General features: G+C 61.3%; 1 protein-coding gene across 1 annotated transcript; it reads left to right on the plus strand.

Annotated features, from left to right (window-relative positions):
- The first annotated feature begins 1,988 nt into the window (after positions 1 to 1,988).
- On the plus strand, positions 1,989 to 19,810 carry PANK4 (pantothenate kinase 4 (inactive)). The gene is made up of 19 exons (XM_055348482.2): positions 1,989 to 2,145; positions 6,620 to 6,702; positions 7,105 to 7,319; positions 7,514 to 7,697; positions 8,006 to 8,098; positions 8,450 to 8,603; positions 9,226 to 9,407; positions 9,951 to 10,032; positions 10,284 to 10,384; positions 12,825 to 12,980; positions 14,117 to 14,229; positions 14,494 to 14,581; positions 15,538 to 15,689; positions 16,714 to 16,769; positions 17,010 to 17,059; positions 17,560 to 17,664; positions 18,192 to 18,292; positions 18,434 to 18,502; positions 19,287 to 19,810. The coding sequence occupies exons 1-19, from the start codon at positions 1,998 to 2,000 to the stop codon at positions 19,498 to 19,500; spliced, it is 2,346 nt and encodes a 781-aa protein (XP_055204457.1). The 5' UTR covers positions 1,989 to 1,997; the 3' UTR covers positions 19,501 to 19,810.
- The last annotated feature ends 431 nt before the right edge of the window (positions 19,811 to 20,241 follow it).

Genomic DNA, 20,241 nt, shown 5'->3' on the forward strand with positions numbered 1-20,241 from the left:
CCCTGGAAGAAGGGTGGGGTCCTTGCTCCGGAAGAACAGGGGGAGGGAGGGATGGAGGGAAAGCAGGTGAGGGGCAGGGGCAGGGGGAGGTGGGCTGGAGGGGTGGACATGGTTGGAGCCCTGGGTCTCCCCCCCCAGGCCTTTCACTAGCTTCCGGAAGGTAGGGGTGGGGCAAGGTGACAGCGCAGGACCTTAGGCTGTGTCCACTGAGAGGCGACCCAGGGCCACAGCCCGCAGATCTGTCGCTACAGCCAAAGGGGCTTGGCCATGGGCCAAACAGGACAAAACATTTGCCCCGAGTTGCTGCTGCACACTCCCACGGCCTGCAGCGCCAGTCCTGGCATGGGCTCCGGGGACACCTGCCTGCTGGCCACCGTGCCAAGGCAGGATCTGGCAGTCCTGGCAGGAGCCTGCGCGGGGCCATCCCTTGCCTCAGAAAGGGCATGTATTTTTAGGCAGGCCACAGGGTGTTGGCTGAGTCTGCAAGAACTGAGGCCTATGGCTCCCAGGGACCAGCTCCCAAGAGGCAAAATCCATCCAGCAAGGATTGGGCCGGAGTGGGCCGCATTCCCACCCCCGCTGAATGGCAGCCCCGCGTGTGGGCCTGCCCTGCCTGCTCCTTCCTGCTCAGCCCCTCTCACTCTGCTCAGCCTTCAGCCCCTTTCTGGCTACTCCACAGGCAGTCTAGACAGGGTCCCCCCACCAGACCAACCCAGTGCCTGCCAGTGGTCCCTACCGAGCCCCGGGGTATGGTGGGCAGAGGACAGGGAAGGCCCCCATTCGCCTGCATGTTTCCCGCATGTTCAGTGGGCACACAGGTGGGCGCCCCTCATGGAGGGCACCTCCTGCCAGGCTGGCCCATGGCACACTGTGCTGCCAGGGGTCTGAGCTGCCAGAGGTCTAAGCCGCCTGGGGTGTGCTCCACTCTTCCACCCAGGCCTCCCTGGGGCAGGCTCCCCCTCCAGAGCCACACACCCACCCCCTTGGAAGACACAGGCAAGGATGCCTCCTCCCTGAAGTCTTGCCCCGCGCACACAGATGCATTATCCCTGGAGTTTGTGCCGCCCCACAGGCCTGTGCTCCCAGGAGCCCTGCCAGGCAGCTGGTGGCATTCTCCACGTGCAGACAGAGGCTGAGGGCCAGAGACGTGCAGTAATGACCCTGGGTTACCCGGGAGGGGCTGATCTGTCTGCTTCCAACACTGGGCTTTTTCCCAAGGCGCCCAGAGCCTCTGGAGAAGATGCATCTCTTCATGCCAGCAGGGCTTCCCAGCCACTCACCCTGGAACCCTGGCCTGCCCCACCTATACCCCTGTCCTGGCTCCAGCTGCTTCCAAGGCTTGTTCCTGCAGCCTCCCAGGCACCTGTCTTGCCCGCAGGCAGCCTGCCTGGCTTCCCCCGACCACAGCACTTTCTACGGATCGCCATTACAGCACACATCTTCCCTACCCGCAGGTGCATGCCAGGCTGGGGCTCCTCCCAGGTGGGGCAGGGTTCCCCACTCCTCTGGTTTGCATGGGACTTTTAACATTGAAAGTCCCACGAACCTGGGAAGCCAGGATTGAGTCACCCTAGCAAAGACCGCATCACATTCGCCCTGGCGTGCAGGGCCAAGCTTACAGCAGGCACTCGCTGAAGGGCAGGGCTCTCTGACAGTCTGCAGACCCACGTGCCCCCTTGAAGCAGGTGGGCGCCCTCTGCGGCCTCCCTCAGCAGGGCTCAGAGCACTTGAGTTAAGCCTGTGGACAGCGCGGTAAAAGAACATCAGTCCAGATGTTCTGTACTGATGCGCGATCTCTGGAGGATAACCGCCCGCCCGCCCGCAGCCCCGGGCCTCTCGGACCCCTGCCCAGCACTGGCCCTAGTTCGCCCTGTAGCGGCCGAGACCTCAGAGGCCGGGGGTGGGGGAGGGAAGGGGCGGGGCCGGCGCCTCATTAACATAATCTATGCGAGGGGGCGTTTAGCAGTCAAATATATGCGCATATATCTCCATGGCTGATGAGCTGGCCGGGCACTTTCAAAATGGCGGAGTGTGGAGCGAGCGGCAGCGGGAGCAGCGGGGACAGTCTGGACAAGAGCATCACGCTGCCCCCCGACGAGATCTTCCGCAACCTGGAGAACGCCAAGCGCTTCGCCATCGACATAGGTAGCCGCAGGCCGGGCGCCGGGCGCGGGCTGCGGGGGCGGGCGGGGCGCCGGCGGTGGGCCGGCGAGCGGGGGCGGCGGGAAGGACGAAGGGCGGGGGCGCGGGCCTCGCGCACAGCCTCACGGGCCTTGTAGTCCGCGGGTCCGCGCACAGCCTCACGGGCCTTGTAGTCCGCAGGGGAGCTGATGCGCGGGCTCGGGGCGACGGCCGGACTACAGCTACCGGGAGGCGCCGCAGGGACCAGAGCGGGGCCTGCCGGGCCTGGTAGTTCGCGCGGCCGTCCTGGGTGGCTGGGGGCCGGGGTCCAGCGTTACCCGCCGCGAGGTGGGAGGGTCGGTGGAATTTTATGTCTTCGGCCACATCGGCAGCTGGGCGCCCCGGCTCCGCCGCTTGGCTGGTGGCTGGCCTGAGATTTGGGGTCCTTAGTTCTGGTCGACACGAGGACGAGCTCGGCGGGAAGCCCTTGGCAGAGTGGCCCCGAAAAGGCCGCGCGTTCCCGCGGCGTGGCCAGCTGTGGCCCGCGGGCCGGACAGTCCGTGCACAGGCCCCGCTCTCTGGAGAGTGGACGCCGGGCGTGAGTTCAGGCGGCCGTGGACGTGGGACCTGGGAACTCGTGCCTCTGGTTTAAAAGCCACCCGTGCCTTCCGTGGCCTTTAAGGCGGCCTGCACTTCTGCCCTGGCCTCTCCAGGGTCCGCTGCAAACCCTCCTGCCTGATGGCTGTGCTCTCAGTAATGACGGCGGGCCAGGCTCTGTTCTAGACCTTTTTCCCACGCTCCTGACTCCCGGACACCTCCCAGCCACCTCTAGAGGAGGAACGCGAATTACTCCCTTTTCGCAGATGAGGATACTAAGCCCCAGAAAGGTCCAGAAAGGTGAACTAATTTGCCCAGGGTCATCGGGCTAGAAAGTGGCAGAACCAGGATTTGAACCAGCCACTCCCTGCTCTCCTACTCTGCCCATGTTTCAGGCATGAGGGCTTCCTGGGGGCAGCTTCACCTGGAGAAACCCCCCTTGAATAGCCGCTGCGGCTTCGCATACCTCTCCCTCTTAGCACTCATCTCGGCTGTAGGCTGAGTCTGCTTGTGTGTGAATCCCACAAGAGCAGCGGTGTGTCTTGTAGCCCCAGCCCCCCAAAAGGATGCCCAACCTGTCTTTGCCACCCAGTAAATACTGGGATGAATGGGCCTGCCGCTGACTGCTTCCCACCTCCCTGGAAAAGCTGGGACTCAGAGAGACCCAGGCCATTCCCTCTGAGCTGTGTGCTCCTGGTGCATCTGACATGTTTGCTGCTGTGGTGTCCTCGGGGTTGTTGGTGTCATCATCTCTCTGAGATGTCCAGCCAGGGAAGGGTGTCCTCTAGGGAAGTGGGGGGTGATGAGAATGGAAGTAGCTGTAGGTCCTGGCTCCCACCTTTCAGTGAGCTTATGAGAGGCAATGCTTCTTAGGGGGTGTGGCCTGGTGCCAGGTATGAGAACGTGTGAGTAGCATCTTTAGGGACCGCTGATAGGACTTGGGACTGACTGGTTATTGGGCTGCAGGTGCTGAGCTTGCAGCCCTAGCCTAGGGGATTGTCTACCGCAGGCCTCACCAGAGGCTCCCCAGCCATGCTTCCCAGCCTTCTGAGACCTTCAGGCCCGGTAGAGCGTGTGCTCTGCAAGGTTCTGCTGCCCTTACACTGGGGGATTCTGTTACTGGAAACAAGTCGGAACGAAATGTTTCTGAAATGCAATTGCAGTTGGCCTGCATAAGTCATCTGGGGAATGGCCAGGAGAACAGGGCTCACCGTAGATGTTCTGTGTGGCCCCGAGAGGCACGTGAAGCCGCAGAGCTGGGGCTGTCCAGGAAGGGCTGCGACAGCCCTGGAGGGCCCTGGAGTACCAGCCTGTTCTCCAGGCTGAGCCCAGGGGGTTTCTTGGTAGAAGGATACTCTAAGAGGTCTGTTTAGTGCTGGTATTTATTTCCCCTCTTCAAAGTTTCTCCCTGCGTCTGGGTCCTGTGTCTCTGGTTCTTAAGAGGACCTATTGACTGATACTGAGAGACCTTTTGTTTGTTACTCCTGACCGAGCTGCTGGGAGGCCACGCTCAGGGTGGGGTGTCTTCAACCCAGGAACCCTCAAAGCCAAAGTGCTTGTCAACAGTATTGTTTAAAAGCAGGCTTCTCCCATTTCCTCTTCCCTTGCCTATGTCTCTGGATCTAGGAAATCTCACCTGCCCTGTGTTCTGGCAAGCTGTTTTCCTCTCGACGGGATGCTGATGTCTGCTGAGCAGATTCACCTCTTGGAAAGCAGCAGGGACGTTGTATTTCTCAAAACATACTGCAGCTTCTATCTGATTTTAGGTTTCTGCGGGCTGTGGGGAGGGTTCCTCAGAGGCACGTGAGACAGGAAGGGGCCACTGCTGGGCTGTCCTGCCCTCCATTGGTGCCCAAAGAGGAAACACAGGACCAGAGAGAATGGCAGAGGGGATGGGGCCTGTGGGACAGGGAGAACTAGAAGGCCATGGCTCAGGTATGAAGAGCACAGGTGACCAAACCTCTGGGAAGCCCCCTTCCCCCACCAGCTGTTGGCCTCAGGGCTGAGCGCGGGCAGCCTGGAGAGCCGCCAGGGGGCACTCCTGTCACTGCCTTGCCAGCCGCGGTTTGCTGTGATTCCGAGGGGTCCCTGAGCTCAGTCCGGAAGGGTCCCCGCCCGCAGGCGGTTCCCTCTGCTCTAACAGATCTCCCTGCTGTGCGTGCCCCGCACGCCTCAGGTCCCGTTTTGTCCCCCCTGGGTGTGGGGAGTAGGAAGACGGAACACTGGCCTTGCTGGGCTTCTCCGTGCAGGGGTCTCGGGGAGGGAGGATGCGTATCTTGCAGAAACCAACCCACCCCCACCTCTCTCCCAACCCCAGTACATCCCGTTTGGGCGTGTATTTAACACAAAGATCCCAGGTCCTGAAACTGGATTTCTGTGACCTGAGAGTTTGTTTATAGTGACTTTTGATGAGTCTCTTAAAATAGATCTTCATCCTCTTGCATCATCTGTCGTTTTAGAAAACGATTTATTTACTGAGGTGGGTCGGCAGCATGGTGTATTTTAGTGAGACTCTCCGGGCCCGGCCAGGACTGGGGGCGGGGGAGGGGATAAGGAGGCTTAAAGCCACAGGCTAGGGGATCAGATTGAGCCTGTGACGCGTCCACCAGACTGTACGCCGGCCGTCGGGGAGCCTGCCCTCACCACCAGGCAGGAGGTGCCCTGGGATGGCTGTTGTGGGGCCTGGACACGGTGAGTTTTGTTACATGAACAGCATTGGCTGTTTCCTTGCTGTTTCCAAATCTTTTTACTGACCTGAGTGTTTGTTCTCAGATATCCTTATAGTATTTTGTCAAAAAACAATAATTTGAAAATAACTTTAGCCTCATTACTCTCATGCTGTGGGATTTTTGCCTCTTTTTGTCAGGCCCTGTAAGAAATGCACTGTGTTAAGTCACTATAGCACTGCGCAGTGCACTTTAAGTCATTATAACACCATACGGTGCCCTCCGTTAAGTCACTATAGCACCATACGGTGCCCTCCGTTAAGTCACTATAGCACCGCGCAGTGCACTTAAAGTCACATTTTGTTTCTTTTTCTATTTGTCGTTCATGGAGTTTCAAATCTATGAATACAACTCTAGCCTCAACAATGTCTGGCTTTTTTTTTTTTTTTTTTTTTTGACTTAGAAGAGTTTGTCCTTGAAAAGGCCTTCTTCAAGAATCTTTTCACCTTTCCCTGAAACCTGGTTCAGGTGCATAGAGCCCCTTTCATTTCCTGATATTTATTCAACCTTTGATCACAGGCGGCATCCTGGAAGCCACAGGGCTTCTCGAGAGCATCAGAGAGACTTCGGCCTGTGGGGAAACAGACTTTGGTGGCCTCTGACTTCTGGCTACTTTTGGGGCTGGGGCTGCATTTTCTGCCTGGAGCCTCTCAAGAGTAGCCAGCGGCACCGTTTGCCTCTCCAGGGTAGGGGAGCTGCTCAGGCCCCATTACCGCCCTGGGCTGTGAGGAGAGCCTCCTTTGTAAGCAGGGACGGTCGAGGATGTACTTCTTAAACGAAAACAGCCTGGATTTGTCAGCTTATCGCTTTGGGTCATTAGCAAGATCACTTGAAACTGAATTTTCTTAAAGCAGTGAGGATAACCAAGGTTACCCAAAGCAAGACAGCTCTCCCTTTCCTCTACAGGACTTGGTGCCAAGGGGAAGCGGGACCTCTTGAGCTCAGTTTGGCCAGAGAGCTGAGGAGGAGCCGAATTTGAAAAAGAAAAGTGTAGATTTAATTGTTCGTTGTCCCGTCCTCTTTCGTGCCCACAGGGTTTGTAAGTTCCAGTAGCCCCAAACCCCTCATCTACAGAGATTTTAGTCTCCAGGACACCCAGAGAGTGTGGGGCATGGACCCCCAGGCCCCGCTGTCTCCTGGTCCTGAATCCTGCCCGGTTTGTGTCTCCCCTGCAGGTGGGTCGTTAACCAAGCTGGCCTACTATTCAACGGTACAGCACAAAGTCGCCAAGGTGCGGTCTTTCGACCACTCCGGAAAGGTGAGCCTGCCCTGTGGCCACCCGGGGCAGGGCAGCCGCTTCTCTGTCGTCTTGGACCTGGCACTTGTCTCGCAGTCATCCCTCTGCTGCTGCAGACCTCGACTTCAGTGTCCTGGGAGTTTCTAGCAGGGACAGCCTCCCCTGCCTTCCGCCGTGTCCCTTCAAGACCCTTTGTAGGAACCTGCGCCTGCCTGTGCTCCCCCGGGGGAGGCTTCCGCTCCTGCTGGGTGGCCCTGAGGTCGCCACGGTCCTGGGCTCCTCCCTCTTGCCCAGGATTCTGCCTCAGAGCCCCGCCTGGTTGAAGGCTGGCGCGAACAGCCAGCTCCGCTAGGGCAGGGTGTGCACAGCCCAGCCCGGCGCGGTGTCCCACACACATGCGGCCTCCCCTACTCTGTTTTCCAGGACACAGAACGTGATCATGAGCCGCCCTATGAGATTTCAGTTCAAGAAGAGATCACTGCTCGACTGCACTTCATTAAGTTTGAGAATACCTACATCGAAGCCTGCCTGGACTTCATCAAAGACCATCTCGTCAACACAGAGACCAAGGTCATCCAGGCGACCGGGGGCGGGGCCTACAAGTTCAAGGACCTCATCGAAGAGAAGCTGCGGCTGAAGTGAGTGGGGATCTCAAGGGCGAGAAAGGAACATGTGTCTGCCCCCGAGTCCCTGGGCGTCCCAGAGCCGCGTCCCTGGCGCTCGTGTGTCAGATCATGCATGGGGCATGGCTGCCCCTTCGGACCAGGCAGGCTTGCATGGTTGCACTTGTCTGTGGCCCAGACTCTTTAAGGGGTTGGCGCTTCCTTTTCAGAGTCGACAAGGAGGACGTGATGACGTGCCTGATTAAGGGGTGCAACTTCGTGCTCAAGAACATCCCCCATGAGGCCTTCGTGTACCAGAAGGATTCCGACCCTGAGTTCCGGTTCCAGACCAACCACCCCCACATTTTCCCCTATCTTCTTGTCAATATCGGCTCTGGAGTCTCCATCGTGAAGGTAAGACCCGGCTTCATGAATGAATGAGTGGATGGTTTAGCCATAGTTTGTTAAGCCCTCGCTGTGTGCAGGAGCCAGGGCTGGGCACATGGATGGGGCCCAGTGGGCGGGAGGGGGGGGGCGAGGCTGTGAGCTCAGAGCCGCTGTGGGAGGGGCATCAGCGCCCCAAGGCTTGGCCGTGAGAGTCCTCCCACTGGCGGTTGGGGTGGGGGCGGGGCTCACCCCAGCGCAGCACATGCGGCGGAGGGCGGGGGAGCCTGTGTGGCTGAGGGCCCACTGAGGGCGCACCTGCCCTGGCTCTGTTGCAGGTGGAGACGGAGGACAGGTTCGAGTGGGTCGGCGGCAGCTCCATTGGAGGCGGCACCTTCTGGGGGCTTGGCGCTCTGCTCACCAAAACGAAGGTATGCGGCAGCTGCCAGAGACCCTCCAGGGTCTGCGGAGATGTCCGCTTCCTTCCCCCGAAGGCCTACGGCTGGGCGGTGCAAAAGCTGCTTCCAGGCCTCCCTCCTGACTGGCGTCAGTGGGTCTCTGGCCTCTGCGGCTTCACTCTTTGCGCCCTGAGGGATGGATGTCTCAGCACCCAGAGCTTCTATCCTGGCTGGGTGGCCCGAGGGTCCCGCTTGCCGCCTCCTGCCTTTGGTCCCACGTGATGACGGCCCATTTACCCCCTGCCCGCGCGTGCCTTCTGCCGTGGGCTTGGTTTCTGGGGTCGTGGGGCTGCGCCTCACCCGCCCCCTCACCGTGTCCCGCAGAAGTTTGACGAGCTCCTGCACCTGGCCTCGAGGGGCCAGCACAGCAATGTGGACATGCTGGTGCGGGACGTCTACGGCGGCGCCCACCAGACGCTCGGGCTGAGCGGGAACCTCATCGCCAGCAGCTTCGGGAAGTCGGCCACTGCCGACCAAGGTGCCCACCCCGGCCTCTGCCGCCAGAGAGCAGGATGGTGGGGACACTTGGGGTCTTGCGGACAGGAGCTTCCCCCACCATTGCTTTCCCACAACCGCTCCCTGGAGAGTCGGGGTCTTGGGTGTCAGCCCTGTAACCTCTTCCTGCCGAGTCGCTGCAGCTCAGGCCCACTGCTCAGAACGTCGGCAAATAAACGCCACGGTCTTGGTTTTGGAAGAAAAACAGTTTCCTGAGTTAGGAAAAGCGGTTTGGGTTTTTTCCTCCTTGAAAACAAAGCCTAATCCGTCCAGGAATGATTCACACATCACACGCAGCCTCCCGCACTTGGGCTCCAGTTCCCCCACTCAGCTCTCTGTCCGCCTCTCCTCCCACTCAGCTCTCTCCCCCTCCCCTCCCGCGCTTGGGCTCCAGTTCCCCCACTCAGCTGTCTCTCCCCCTCCCCTCCCACTCAGCTCTCTCTCCCCCTCCCCTCCCACTTGGCTCTCTCTCCCCCTCCCCTCCCGCTCGGCTCTCTCTCCCCCTCCCCTCCCGCTCAGCTCGCTCTCCCCCTCCCCTCCTGCTCGCTCTCACGTCGTGCACTTGCTGTACTTGGAGATGAGTGCCTTTTCCTTCCCCTCCTCAGAGTTCTCCAAAGAAGACATGGCGAAGAGCCTGCTGCACATGATCAGCAACGACATTGGGCAGCTGGCCTGCCTCCACGCGCGGCTGCACAGCCTGGACCGCGTGTACTTTGGAGGCTTCTTTATCCGGGGCCACCCCGTGACCATGCGTACCATCACCTATAGCATCAACTTCTTCTCCAAGGTAACGGATGCGCCGCCCTCCCCGGCCTCTAACGCGGACCCCCAGGATCTTCACAATCAGTCGTGCTGGTTAGACACCGCAGCACCCCCAGGGAGGCCTGGAGGGTGGGGGCCAAGAAGCCCAGCACCCCTCCCTTCTGACTGATTCTGGGCAGCCTACATTTTGTGGCACCGTGGCCACCTGAGTCTGAGTACATCACCAGTGATGAGCATTCTAGAGAGCTCCAGGCGGGCCTGCTGATCTGCGCTGGGGTCAGGGTGCCCTGCCCCCGCAGAGGCACGCCCACCCACATGCCTGACGCAGAGACTTGTGGGCCAGGGACTCGCTGCATGGGAGAAGCTGTCTCACCCTTAGCTTTCTTCAAACAGCAGCCTGCCCTCTGCTGCCAGGCGCGATTCCACTGGCAATTATGCCGTGGGTGCCGTGGCACCTCTTCGAGGGTTTGGGCCGCGCGGTGCGAGGCCCGCGCACGTTGAGCTGGTTTGCGGAGGCACCGGGTGTTGTGTGGGGCCAACAGCAGCACGTGTGCTTTGGCCATGGCAGGGGGAAGTGCAGGCGCTGTTTCTGAGGCACGAAGGCTACCTGGGAGCCATCGGAGCGTTCCTGAAAGGAGCCGAGCAGGACAGTGAGTCGCGGTGCTGGCGCCCCTGAGCAGCGTGGGGCCTCAGCTGTGGCCTGGGCCTGTGTTCCAGGCCAGGGCGGCCCAGGGTGGAGGTGGGGTGGGGAGCGTGAGTCCTCAGAAAGTGACAGCAGCAGGCATGTCTAACATTTTAACAATTTAGTTAATAAGCGATGTTATACCCTTTCCTCCTCCACTCTCCTGCTTTTGAATCAAGGGCAAGGTTAACGCAAGTGACCTGGCTTCTTGCTTTCCAGATCCTAACCAGTACAGCTGGGGAGAGAACTATGCAGGCAGCTCCGGGCTGATGAGTGCATCACCCGAGCTCGGCCCGGCGCAGCGAGCGCGGAGTGGCACCGTGAGTAGTGGGCTCTGGCCGCCCCGGGCCCCAGGGGAGCAGCCTGTGCTGCACTCACCTCCCCTGTCCCTGAGCGAAGCCTCTCGTGGCTGTACCGGCTGAAAGGCGCCTCTGCCCATGGCGAATCCTCCCATGGACCTGGGGTATAACTAGGGGCAAGAGAAGGACACTGTGGCTTGCTTTCCCATCTCCCTCATTGGGTGCTTTCGTATTTTGGAAACATTCAGCAGGAATTACGGAGTCTGTGTGATCCGGCCTTCTTGTTTGCAGAGAGATTGGTAAAGTTCAGGGGTGACGGGGGCCTCTCCCCACGCCAGAAGGCCCATCCACTTTGGAGTTGAAACCCGAAACCGCAGGAGCTACCCAGGGCCCTGCCTAGGACTGCGCGCTCTGCCGCACACTCTGCCGCGCACTGTGGCTGATGGTCTGTCGGTTACAGTCTGCTCTCCTCGGGGTGTCCCGGCTCATTCCTTGGATCCCCGGTGGGTTTGCCCTGGCCTGAGCTGGGTGGCACCGGCGGGCTAGGAGACGCACCCCATGTCTGCCGAGTTGGAGCTGCTCTGGAAGGGTCCCCCGCCAGGACCTGTGTCAGCCACACGGGATGCCCCCAGCACAGCCCCACGTGGCAGGAACCGCCCCGTGTCACAGGCTGTCAGGGTCCTCGACCGTGCCCCCCCGCGGGGCTCATTCCTTCTGTAGCTGTGAGCAGTTAACCTGAGGTCATGCACAAAGCTAGTCGGACCCCTCAGGACAGGCCGCTGGCATTGTTGGCGGGAAGTTGCTTGTCATTTGTAGACATGGGGTTCAGTGTCAGTATTTTCAAGACCACGACTTGTTGAGTTCTTGCTTCTCAGGAGGGCGCCTCCCTTTTGTGTGGGTCCTGCAATTCACACCAGGCCACGGCCCCGCACAGACGCACCACACTGGCCGCAGCCCTGGTCTGCCTTTCCCACCGCCCGCACTAGGCAGGGGAGTGGGGGCGAGGCTCTGGGGGCCTGGCAGAGCCCCAGGCTCTCAGCTTTTGCCCTGGTGTTGGGCAGAGGGGCTTGGTGTCTTCCAGCCTCAGTTTCTGATTTGCCAAGTGTGCATAATTTGCCAAATGTCCTGGACTGTAACCTGGAGTGACTGCGTGGACGGCCACAGTGCTTCGGGGGCCCCGTTCAGGAGGCGCTTGTTACCTATTTGGTACCCCACCAGTGGCACAGCCCTGCCAGGCAGGAGGGGCCCCCACCTTACTGAGGATCAAACTGACACGCAGAGAGATGGAGTCATTTATTTCAGTTTATATTGTCCAAAAAAGTCAAAGCGAAGATTTGAACCCATTTGTCAGGATAGAAGGAGCCTGCGACCTGGCAAGGCAGCACCAGGCGATCCCGGCTGTGGTCCGTGGTAGTTAAGGTGGGGCTCCTGCCGCCTTCTGCACCTGCTTTGGGAAGGCACTGGCTTTTTCCATGTGGAGCTTCTGCCCGGCGTGGGCTTCCCACCTGGAAGGTGTCCCCTTTGCTCTGGAGGTCCCTGCCCACCCAGAGGCTGCTTCTCCAGCCCCAGGGGTTGCCGGCAGGGGTGCCCCAGTGGAGAAGGGCAGAGGGCCAGCATGTGACCTGTGGGGTAGCCACCGGAGGGTGGGAAGAGGCGGCCAGCTACACAGTTCCCCTCATAGCCCCTCTGGTCCCAGAGCAGCGGCTGCTGCGGTGAGCGTGCAGAGAGCCGAGTACTGATGTGTGCGTCGGCTCAGTTCAGTTCACTTCCTCCCGGCATAAGGTAGAAAAAGCCAGCAGGGCCCGTGAGCGCGCCCGTGCTGGGTGCAGGTGGCCCCGGGGTGCCCTGGGTGCATAATGGCCTGGCCTTGCCATAGCCCTTCACGGACAGAACGTGCTGGGAGGCCCGGCAGCCATGGAGGAAGAAGGGTGCACGTGGGGCGTGGGGGCTCCCTGCCCGGCACGGGGTGGAACACTGCCTGGCGCTTAGTGAGGACAGAACCCCAAACCTCTGCAGACACGGCCACCTGGAGGTCCAGAGGTGGGAACAGCGTGACTGCAGGGGTGACGGGAGGAGGTGAAACTAGGGGTGACAGGGAGGGGTGACTGCAGGGAGGTGGTGATGGGGGACGGAGTTACTATAGGGATGGTGGAGGAGGGGTGATGGGAGGGTGACTGCAGCGGTGATTGGGGAGGCGTGGCTGCAGCGGGGAGGTGTTGGGGGCAGGAAGCGTGTGGTGGGAGCACACGCAACCCCAGTGTCAAACCAGGGGGTAAGTCAAGGTATCCGGCTCAGGCCGCCGGGCAGCTGAGGGGGCCTGGTGGGGGTCTCGTCTGTGGCCCAGAGACATGGCGGAAGAAGGCAGTACATCTCCCTTCTTAGAGAGTGGAAGCTTCTGAGTGTGGCTTAGGTCGTTCTGAACCATGGTGACGTTTCCACCCTGCCACTGCCTGTCTTCCAGTTTGACTTGCTGGAAATGGACCGGCTGGAGAGGCCACTGGTTAACCTGCCGCTCCTCCTGGACCCGCCCTCCTACGTGCCCGACACGGTGGACCTCACCGATGACGCTCTGGCCCGAAAATACTGGCTCACCTGCTTTGAGGAGGCCCTGGACGGGGTGAGGGCTCCGGGTGCCGTCTAGACGATTCCAAGGCCGCGGCCGGGTTAACCTTCCAAGGCTCCGGGGGCAAAGCCAAGGTGGCGAAGGGGGACAGGCCAGTGTCTTCCAGAAACCCCTCGATCTGCGTCTGAGTGAGAGGGGCGATTTCGGTTTCTCAGGCAAAAATGCCGCTCCTGACCACCTGGTGGGTCAGTGAGGACGTGGCGTCTTCGAGGCACACGTTGCTTCTAAGGGCAGCTGATAGTTCTGCTAGCTAGCACATTCCTTCAGAAAGCAATTTAGGAGACGTCTCTGCTCTTTTGAGGTGTGACTGAGGTGCGGGAGGCATTGTGGGACCCTGACTCTGAGGGTGGGGTGAGGCTCAGCCCCAGCGAGCTCCCGGCGAGGCCACCTTGGGGCTCCTGCGTCCCACCTTCTCCAAGGCTGGGCTGGTCCCGTGGAGCAAATGCCAGGCCCTGGGCCACGCTGCCCCTCAGGAGCTCAGCTCGGGGCCAGGGAGCCCCGGTAGCAACACGCACTCTTCATGAAGCCCTCGGAGAGGCCGGGTCATGCCAGGGTTTGTCCTGAGGGAGGAGTCCCAGCCCTGCCCAGGACCCGGAGTGAGCTCTGAGTGCCCAGAGCCCCTCGTCCCCGGCACAGGATGGGGGCTTGAGTCTGAGGACATGGGTCTCGGCCTCGGGTTTCCTGGGGGGTGAGGGACCAAGGTCACTCCTGCTCCTGCCTCCCAGGGCAACTGGGAGGGGCGAATGGCAAAGGGAAGCCTCGGGTGACCGTGAACTGTCACCGTCAGCCTTTCCCGTTCCAGTAGAAGCTGCCCTGACCACAGCCCAGGCAGCCCCCACCCTGCCCCAGTCCCCCACAGCAGGCCCTGACCCTGCCCCGGGAAGCCCCCCATAGCTAGCCCCCACCCTGCCCCAAACAGCCCCCGACAGCCGGCTCCCACCCTGCACCAGGCCTCCTACAGCCGCCCCAACCCTGCCCTGGGCAGCCCCCAACGGCCGGCCCCGACCCTGCCCCAGACAGTCCCCCACAGCCGACCCCCACCCTTCCCCGAGCCCCCTGCTGTCACATGTGGGGACTTCGCAAGCAGCAGGGCCAGCGCTTGACTAACCCCCTCCTTCTGTCGCTGGCAGGTAGTGAAGCGCGCAGTGGCGAGCCAGCCAGACTCTGTGGATGCAGCCGAGAGGGCGGAGAAGTTCCGGCAGAAGTACTGGAACAAGCTTCAGACCCTGAGGCAGCAGCCCTTGTAAGTGCCCAGCACCCCGGTGTGTGGCCGCCTCTTCCATCCAGAGGGCCCCTGCACCTCTGAGAAAGTGCCGTGATGTTGGCATTCGGACCCCAGCTCGCTGGGGGTGGGTGTGGGCCCTGGTGGCACAGCCCCCTTGGGCCCCGCCTCAAGCGGCGTTTGCACTGCCGGGCTCCCGAGGACGTCCGTGGCACAGCCAAGGATGGCAGACGGGCGGGTGTTCGGCCTGCCCTGCTCAGCGCCCTCTGCCGTGTCTGTCCCCAGCGCCTATGGGACCCTGACCGTGCGCAGCCTGCTGGACACCAGGGAGCACTGTCTGAACGAGTTCAACTTCCCGGATCCCTACTCCAAAGTGAGTGCAGTGTGCCCTGGCCTTCCGCTCACTCCTGTCCCCGTCCCGCTGGCACCGTGTGTCCTGTCTCTGTCCCGCTGGCTCGGGGCATCCTGTCCTGTCTGAGGCCATGCAGGTTTGGCAGCGGCCCCAGCTCCAGCCCTGGCACCACAATAGCCAGGGCCTCTGTTGGCAGCATCTGCTGAGGAACTGTTACCCCCACAGATGCTGGGGCCACTTAGGGGTGGGGACTGCTGTGACTAGAGAAGGGTGTGAACCCCAGTTTGGATGTGTTCCTGACAGACACAGGCTGCCTGCCTGCAGGAGCCAAGGGCCTCCCAGCTTCTGCAAGGGTGGGCGATTGTGGTTGGGGACTGCTTTCCCCTCATGGGGAGGGGCTGGAACCCTGGATCACCCTCGCTCCCTCCTAGGAGGCTGGACAGTGACCGGAGGCCTCCTATCCCGGCAACGTGCAGGGCCGTGCGAGGTGGGCCTTTCCGGGCGTCCGTTTTGCTTCCCCAAGTCTGGCGGCCAGAGTCCTCCTTGGCCCTTTCTGCCAGGAGGCAGCGGGCAGCAGCGGAGGCATGGACTCCTCCCACCTCTTCTGGAAAGGGCCAGCGCCATGCCTCCCTCCCCTCACACGCCAAGCCTTGTGACAGGGGAAGTCTGGGTGTCAAGGGTTTTGAGGCCAGGGCTGTGGGTACCTGTGGGGGCCATGTCCTCCACTCTTGTCCTGCCCTTCACCCACTGCTCAGTCACATGGGGGCTGAAGCTGTCCTGGGCCTCGTCCTCAGAGCCCCGTGCAGCTGTGTGCTGGCCGCTGTCCCGGACCGATAGGCTTGTGCCTGGTGGGGTCCCGGTTGGGCCTGAGTCTTCAATCCTGAGGGGCGTGGTATGGAACGGGCTGGGCCTGGCAGGTGTCCGGGGTGGCTGAGGCCACGTCTTCACTCAGGCCTGGCATCTGGCACTCTCCACAGGTGAAGCAGCGGGAGAATGGCGTGGCGCTGAGATGCTTCCCCGGGGTTGTGCGCTCCCTGGACGCGCTGGGCTGGGAGGATCGGCAGCTGGCGCTGGTGAAAGGCCTCCTGGCGGGGAACGTCTTTGACTGGGGGGCCAAAGCCGTGTCTGAGTAGGTGTCTGCGGGCTCGGAGCAGGCTCTGCAGCCCGTGGGTCCCTGTCCTGCCCCAGGCTTGCGTGCAAGGAGGTGGAGCGGGTCCCTCGGGGGTCACGTGGCGCTTGGTGGCTTGGTGGCTCAGGGCTTTGGGGCCCAGGGAGTGCACATGGCAGCAGCGCCAGGGGCTGGGCAGGGCGCAGCGCCCTTGTCTGTCCCCTCAGGCTCTGAGGAGGCCCCTTCCTTAAGCATGGGTGCCGCAGAGGCCTAGGGGTGTGGATTTGAAAATCGGGGCTGGCATTTTCTATTGTCAGAATCCAAATTCATGTTTCCTATGTGTGGTAGGAATTAAACATTTCTGATGTGATGATCAAAGGGTGCTTTGCAAAGCAGTCCCCTAGACTGGCCTGTAGGACACGCAGGTGTCTAGCACATGGCGCCGTCTCCTGGGGCTCTGAATCTTGAAAATGAACCCCCCCACCATCATTTACCTTCACTCCCAAAGAAGCTGCTTCCAGTCTCTGCGCCTCCCCAGGCGGCCGCACCACCTCTCGTGGTCCCTGCTTTTTTTCATGTGGGGCTGGAGGGAAATGCCTGGGTTCTCGGCCCTCCCTGGGTCCCACTCGTGTCTCGAGACATAGATGAGAATGCCGCCTCCAATCATGGCTGCCCCTCTGGGACACAGGCCCCTGCCGCAGCCTGTCAGGAGCATTGGAGGAGGGTCGTGACCCATGGGATTGGCCTTGTGGCTGGGGGCTCCCCACACCGCCTGCGTGATTTGGGGTCTTCACGTTGAGCAGCTGCCTCTGTCCCACCTGGGAGGGATTTGGGGTCTTAGCAGCTGCCTCTGTCCTGCCTGGGAGTGATTTGGGGTCTTCACGTTGAGCAGCTGCCCCTGTCCCACCTGGGAGGGATTTGGGATCTTTACATTGAGCAGCTGCCTCTGTCCCGCCTGGGAGGGATTCGGGGTCTTCACATTGAGCACTGTGGCTGAAGGTTTTCGTTCTGTTGTCTTAATTTTCTTTTCTCCTCCTCCATGCAGTGTCCTTGAATCCGACCCCTACTTTGGGTTTGAAGAAGCAAAGAGGAAGTTACAAGGTACTGATGGCCAAGTAACCTGGGGCCTTGCCTTGTGATGGGGCCGTGCCTGGACGTTCTCTGCAACAGCGAATGCGGTCGCGGTCGGGGTCCATGCACCTCCCATGCTCAAGGCTCTGTCAGCTGGGCTTCGGGGGCGGGGAGAACTTGCTTCCTGGAGAGACGAACACCTGAAGACGCGTCTCCCTGACCCCTGACCTGGAGCACCGGGCTAATCGTGTGTCCCTCTCTCTGTCTCAGAAAGACCCTGGCTCGTGGATTCCTACAGCGAGTGGCTTCGGAGATTAAAGGTATGTGGAGGGGCCTCCCACCTCTGCTGCTGGGGACACAGTGGGGCCCAGGGGGGGTGGTCACTGGAGGGAGGTGGGCATGGGCTGCCTCGGGTGGCCTTCCCCTCCTGTTAGAGTCTCACCAGCCTGCGAGCCAAGGGTCTCAGCATACCCTGCTCCACACTTGCCCTCCTGTCGTGACTGCTTCTTAGGTCACCTGCTCTAGGCACAAAGCCTTGCCGAAAGAGACAGGCACTGGCCCATGTAGGCCAATCCGTCCCTGGCGCCTCTGGGGTCCTGAAGCCCCAGTCTCAGCCCCTGCAGGCTGGCCCGTCCCGGTGCCTCTGGGGTCCTGAAGCCCCTGGTCTCGGCCCCTGCAGGACAGCCCATCCCTGGCATCTCTGGGGCCCTGAAGCCCCCAGTCTCGGCCCCTGCAGGGCAGCGTGACGGGCAGCAGGGGTGCGGTCTGACTCGCTTGGATGCGCCTGTTCCCAACTGAACGTCCTGGTTTTGTCTTACAGGGGCCCCCTCATAAATGTGCCTTAATTTTCGCAGATAACAGTGGAATAGACATCATTTTGGGAGTCTTCCCCTTTGTCAGGGAGCTACTCCTTAGAGGGACAGAGGTGAGTGTTGAGGTGGTGGGTGGGGCCCTTCCCCTGGGCTTCTCTGCTCTCGGTGGGGTTGGCGCCGCTGTGGGCCTCTGGCGGTGGTCGGGGCTCCTCCGGACGCAGCAGGTAGGTGCAGGCAGCAGCACGGGGGAGGCGGCCCAGAGCCCTCATCTGGGGTGGAGGCTCCCAGCCCCCCTGGGCTCAGGCTGAGGGTCCATGTGCTGAAGCCCAGGGCTGACGCCAGGCTCCTGGAAGGGTGCTCACAGCAAGGAGGATTTGGGGCTGTGACTTCATGCCGATCGGAGACAGGCAGGTCCCAAGGGCAGGCTCTAAACTCAGCTCTGCCCCTCGGCTCAGCTCCCTCCCAGGGGCCACAGAGTGGCAAGGTCAGGCGAGGTCCCTGCTCCTCAGCAGCAGGTGGCTGGCCAGGCCCGCTGCGTACAGCGCCCTCACCCAGCCCAGCCACTCGAAGGCCAGGGTGCACGCAGGCTCCATGCTGGGCCAGCACAGGTTCCTAAAGAGCCTGGGCCCTCCTCCTGCAGGTCATCCTGGCGTGCAACTCAGGCCCCGCCCTGAACGACGTGACCCACAGCGAGTCCCTCATCGTGGCAGAGCGTATTGCGGGCATGGACCCTGTCGTGCAGTGAGTGTTGGCGGGCAGTGCTGGGGGGGCCTTGATGGGGAGGGGCACCAGCTGGGCAGAGTGGGCCATGGGGATTGTCACTGAACTGGGAGCTCCCGGGGGCCACCCTCCTGGGGGCGCTGACCACCTTGTGTCTGGCAGCTCTGCGCTCCGGGAAGAGAGGCTGCTGCTGGTGCAGACGGGCTCCAGCTCCCCGTGCCTCGACCTCAGGTAACCCCGCACCCTGCACCTGTTCTCTCCCTCCTGGGCTCTGTGCCCTCTGTGCCGTGCACCTGCACCCAGGTGCATGCGGGACACCGACCTCAGGACTGCCCCTGCGGCCTCTTCTGACCCCAGGCCCAGATTGACCTCAGGAGGGGACAGATACGCCATCCCCGAAGGTGGCCTGGGGAGGGTGAATGGATTCAGGGTCTGAGGTGGCTACACATGGGCTGGGTTTGGGGACTTGGGGCAAGAGGGGCCAATGTCCCTGTGGCCACTCAGCTGAGATGGAGGGCGACCTGGGCAGCTGCCCGGTGTCTGTCACCTCCGTGTCCTACATAGATGCCAGGCTCTGCTTCTGTGGTTCTGGAGGTCATTAGTCAACTGTATGTGGTGCTGTCTGTCCTCCTGATTGCAGAGGAGGAAGGAACCCCTTAAATGAGCGGGTTCTGAGTGCTGGGGCCGCTGGTCTGCTCTGCCTGGTGGGATTCTCCAGTGCCGGCTTCATCTGTGCCCCAGCCCCACTCTCACCAACAAAGAGGGCGTGAAAATGACAAGGAATCCATCCCTAGAGTTCACGGGAGATCTAGGGCAGAGTTTCCAAGCTGCAGCTGCTCTGGCCGTGTGTGAGCTGCTGCTCTGAGGAGGCCCCAGGCTGAGGCTGGGTTTGGAGGCCTCCACATCAGGGAATTGAGCGGTAGGGGTTTCAGCCTTCACGTTGGTCGCCGCACTGTATGGGAACTGGGGTCTGGGGTCTGCTTGCCCAGTCTCACCGTCCTCTTCCTCCCCAAAGCCGCCTGGATAAGGGGCTGGCCGCACTGGTGAGGGAGCGTGGCGCGGATCTGGTGGTCATCGAGGGCATGGGCCGTGCTGTCCACACCAACTACCACGCAGCCCTGCGCTGCGAGAGCCTCAAGCTGGCCGTCATCAAGAACACGTGGCTGGCCGAGCGGCTGGGCGGCCGGCTCTTCAGCGTCATCTTCAAGTACGAGGTCCCGGCCGAGTGAGGCACTGCGGCTGCCGGACTCTTCTGCTTGTCACTTGTCAGGAATGTATTTTTACCACCACAGGGAAACTGCGTTCAAATCAACGTATTTATATGGTACTGCTGTGACACGGCACATACGCCCCAGCCGCACAGATGCGTGTGATCCAGAGGCAAGACGCAGCTTTGTCCTGGGAGACGTTCGTATTGGAATCTATTTAACTGCTAAAGAACCTTTTATATATATATATATATAAATAGAGAGATCTATACAGGTATGTCTGACGGGACGCAGCACCGTGGGCACGCACCAAATAGAGTTTTTAAAAGAGGCCGGAGCCATCTGCGCTGTTTTATTTCGGTGCAGGGGCCCCTCCCGACTCCTTCCATGGGGGGAGCCCAGAGCGGGAGCCCTTCCCTGCGCTGCTTCTAGACCTTGTGGGCAACAAGCGCCAGCCGCCCCGCAGACCCCCTGGCCCCGGGCCCCTGCGTCTCTCGCCGCTCCCTCCGGGCCAGAAGAACCGACTCAGCCACCCTCGTCCCTCCAGCGCCCTCCCCCTGCACCTGCGGGATGTGTGGGTGCTGAGCAGCAATTCCTGACTCGAGAGCCTGGGAAAGGAGCCCTCGGCATCGATCACCCTCAAGGGCTCTCAGGCAGCCAGGCGCTGACGTGGACCCTGCTAGGAGCTGTGCGGACCACGTGGGTTTTGTTGCTATGGCCTTGGGACCAGGCTCCCTGGGGCCCTGTTCTGTGGCTAGGGTG

This window comes from Gorilla gorilla, chromosome 1 (genome assembly GCF_029281585.2).
Source record: "Gorilla gorilla gorilla isolate KB3781 chromosome 1, NHGRI_mGorGor1-v2.1_pri, whole genome shotgun sequence".
NCBI lineage: Eukaryota > Metazoa > Chordata > Mammalia > Primates > Hominidae > Gorilla > Gorilla gorilla.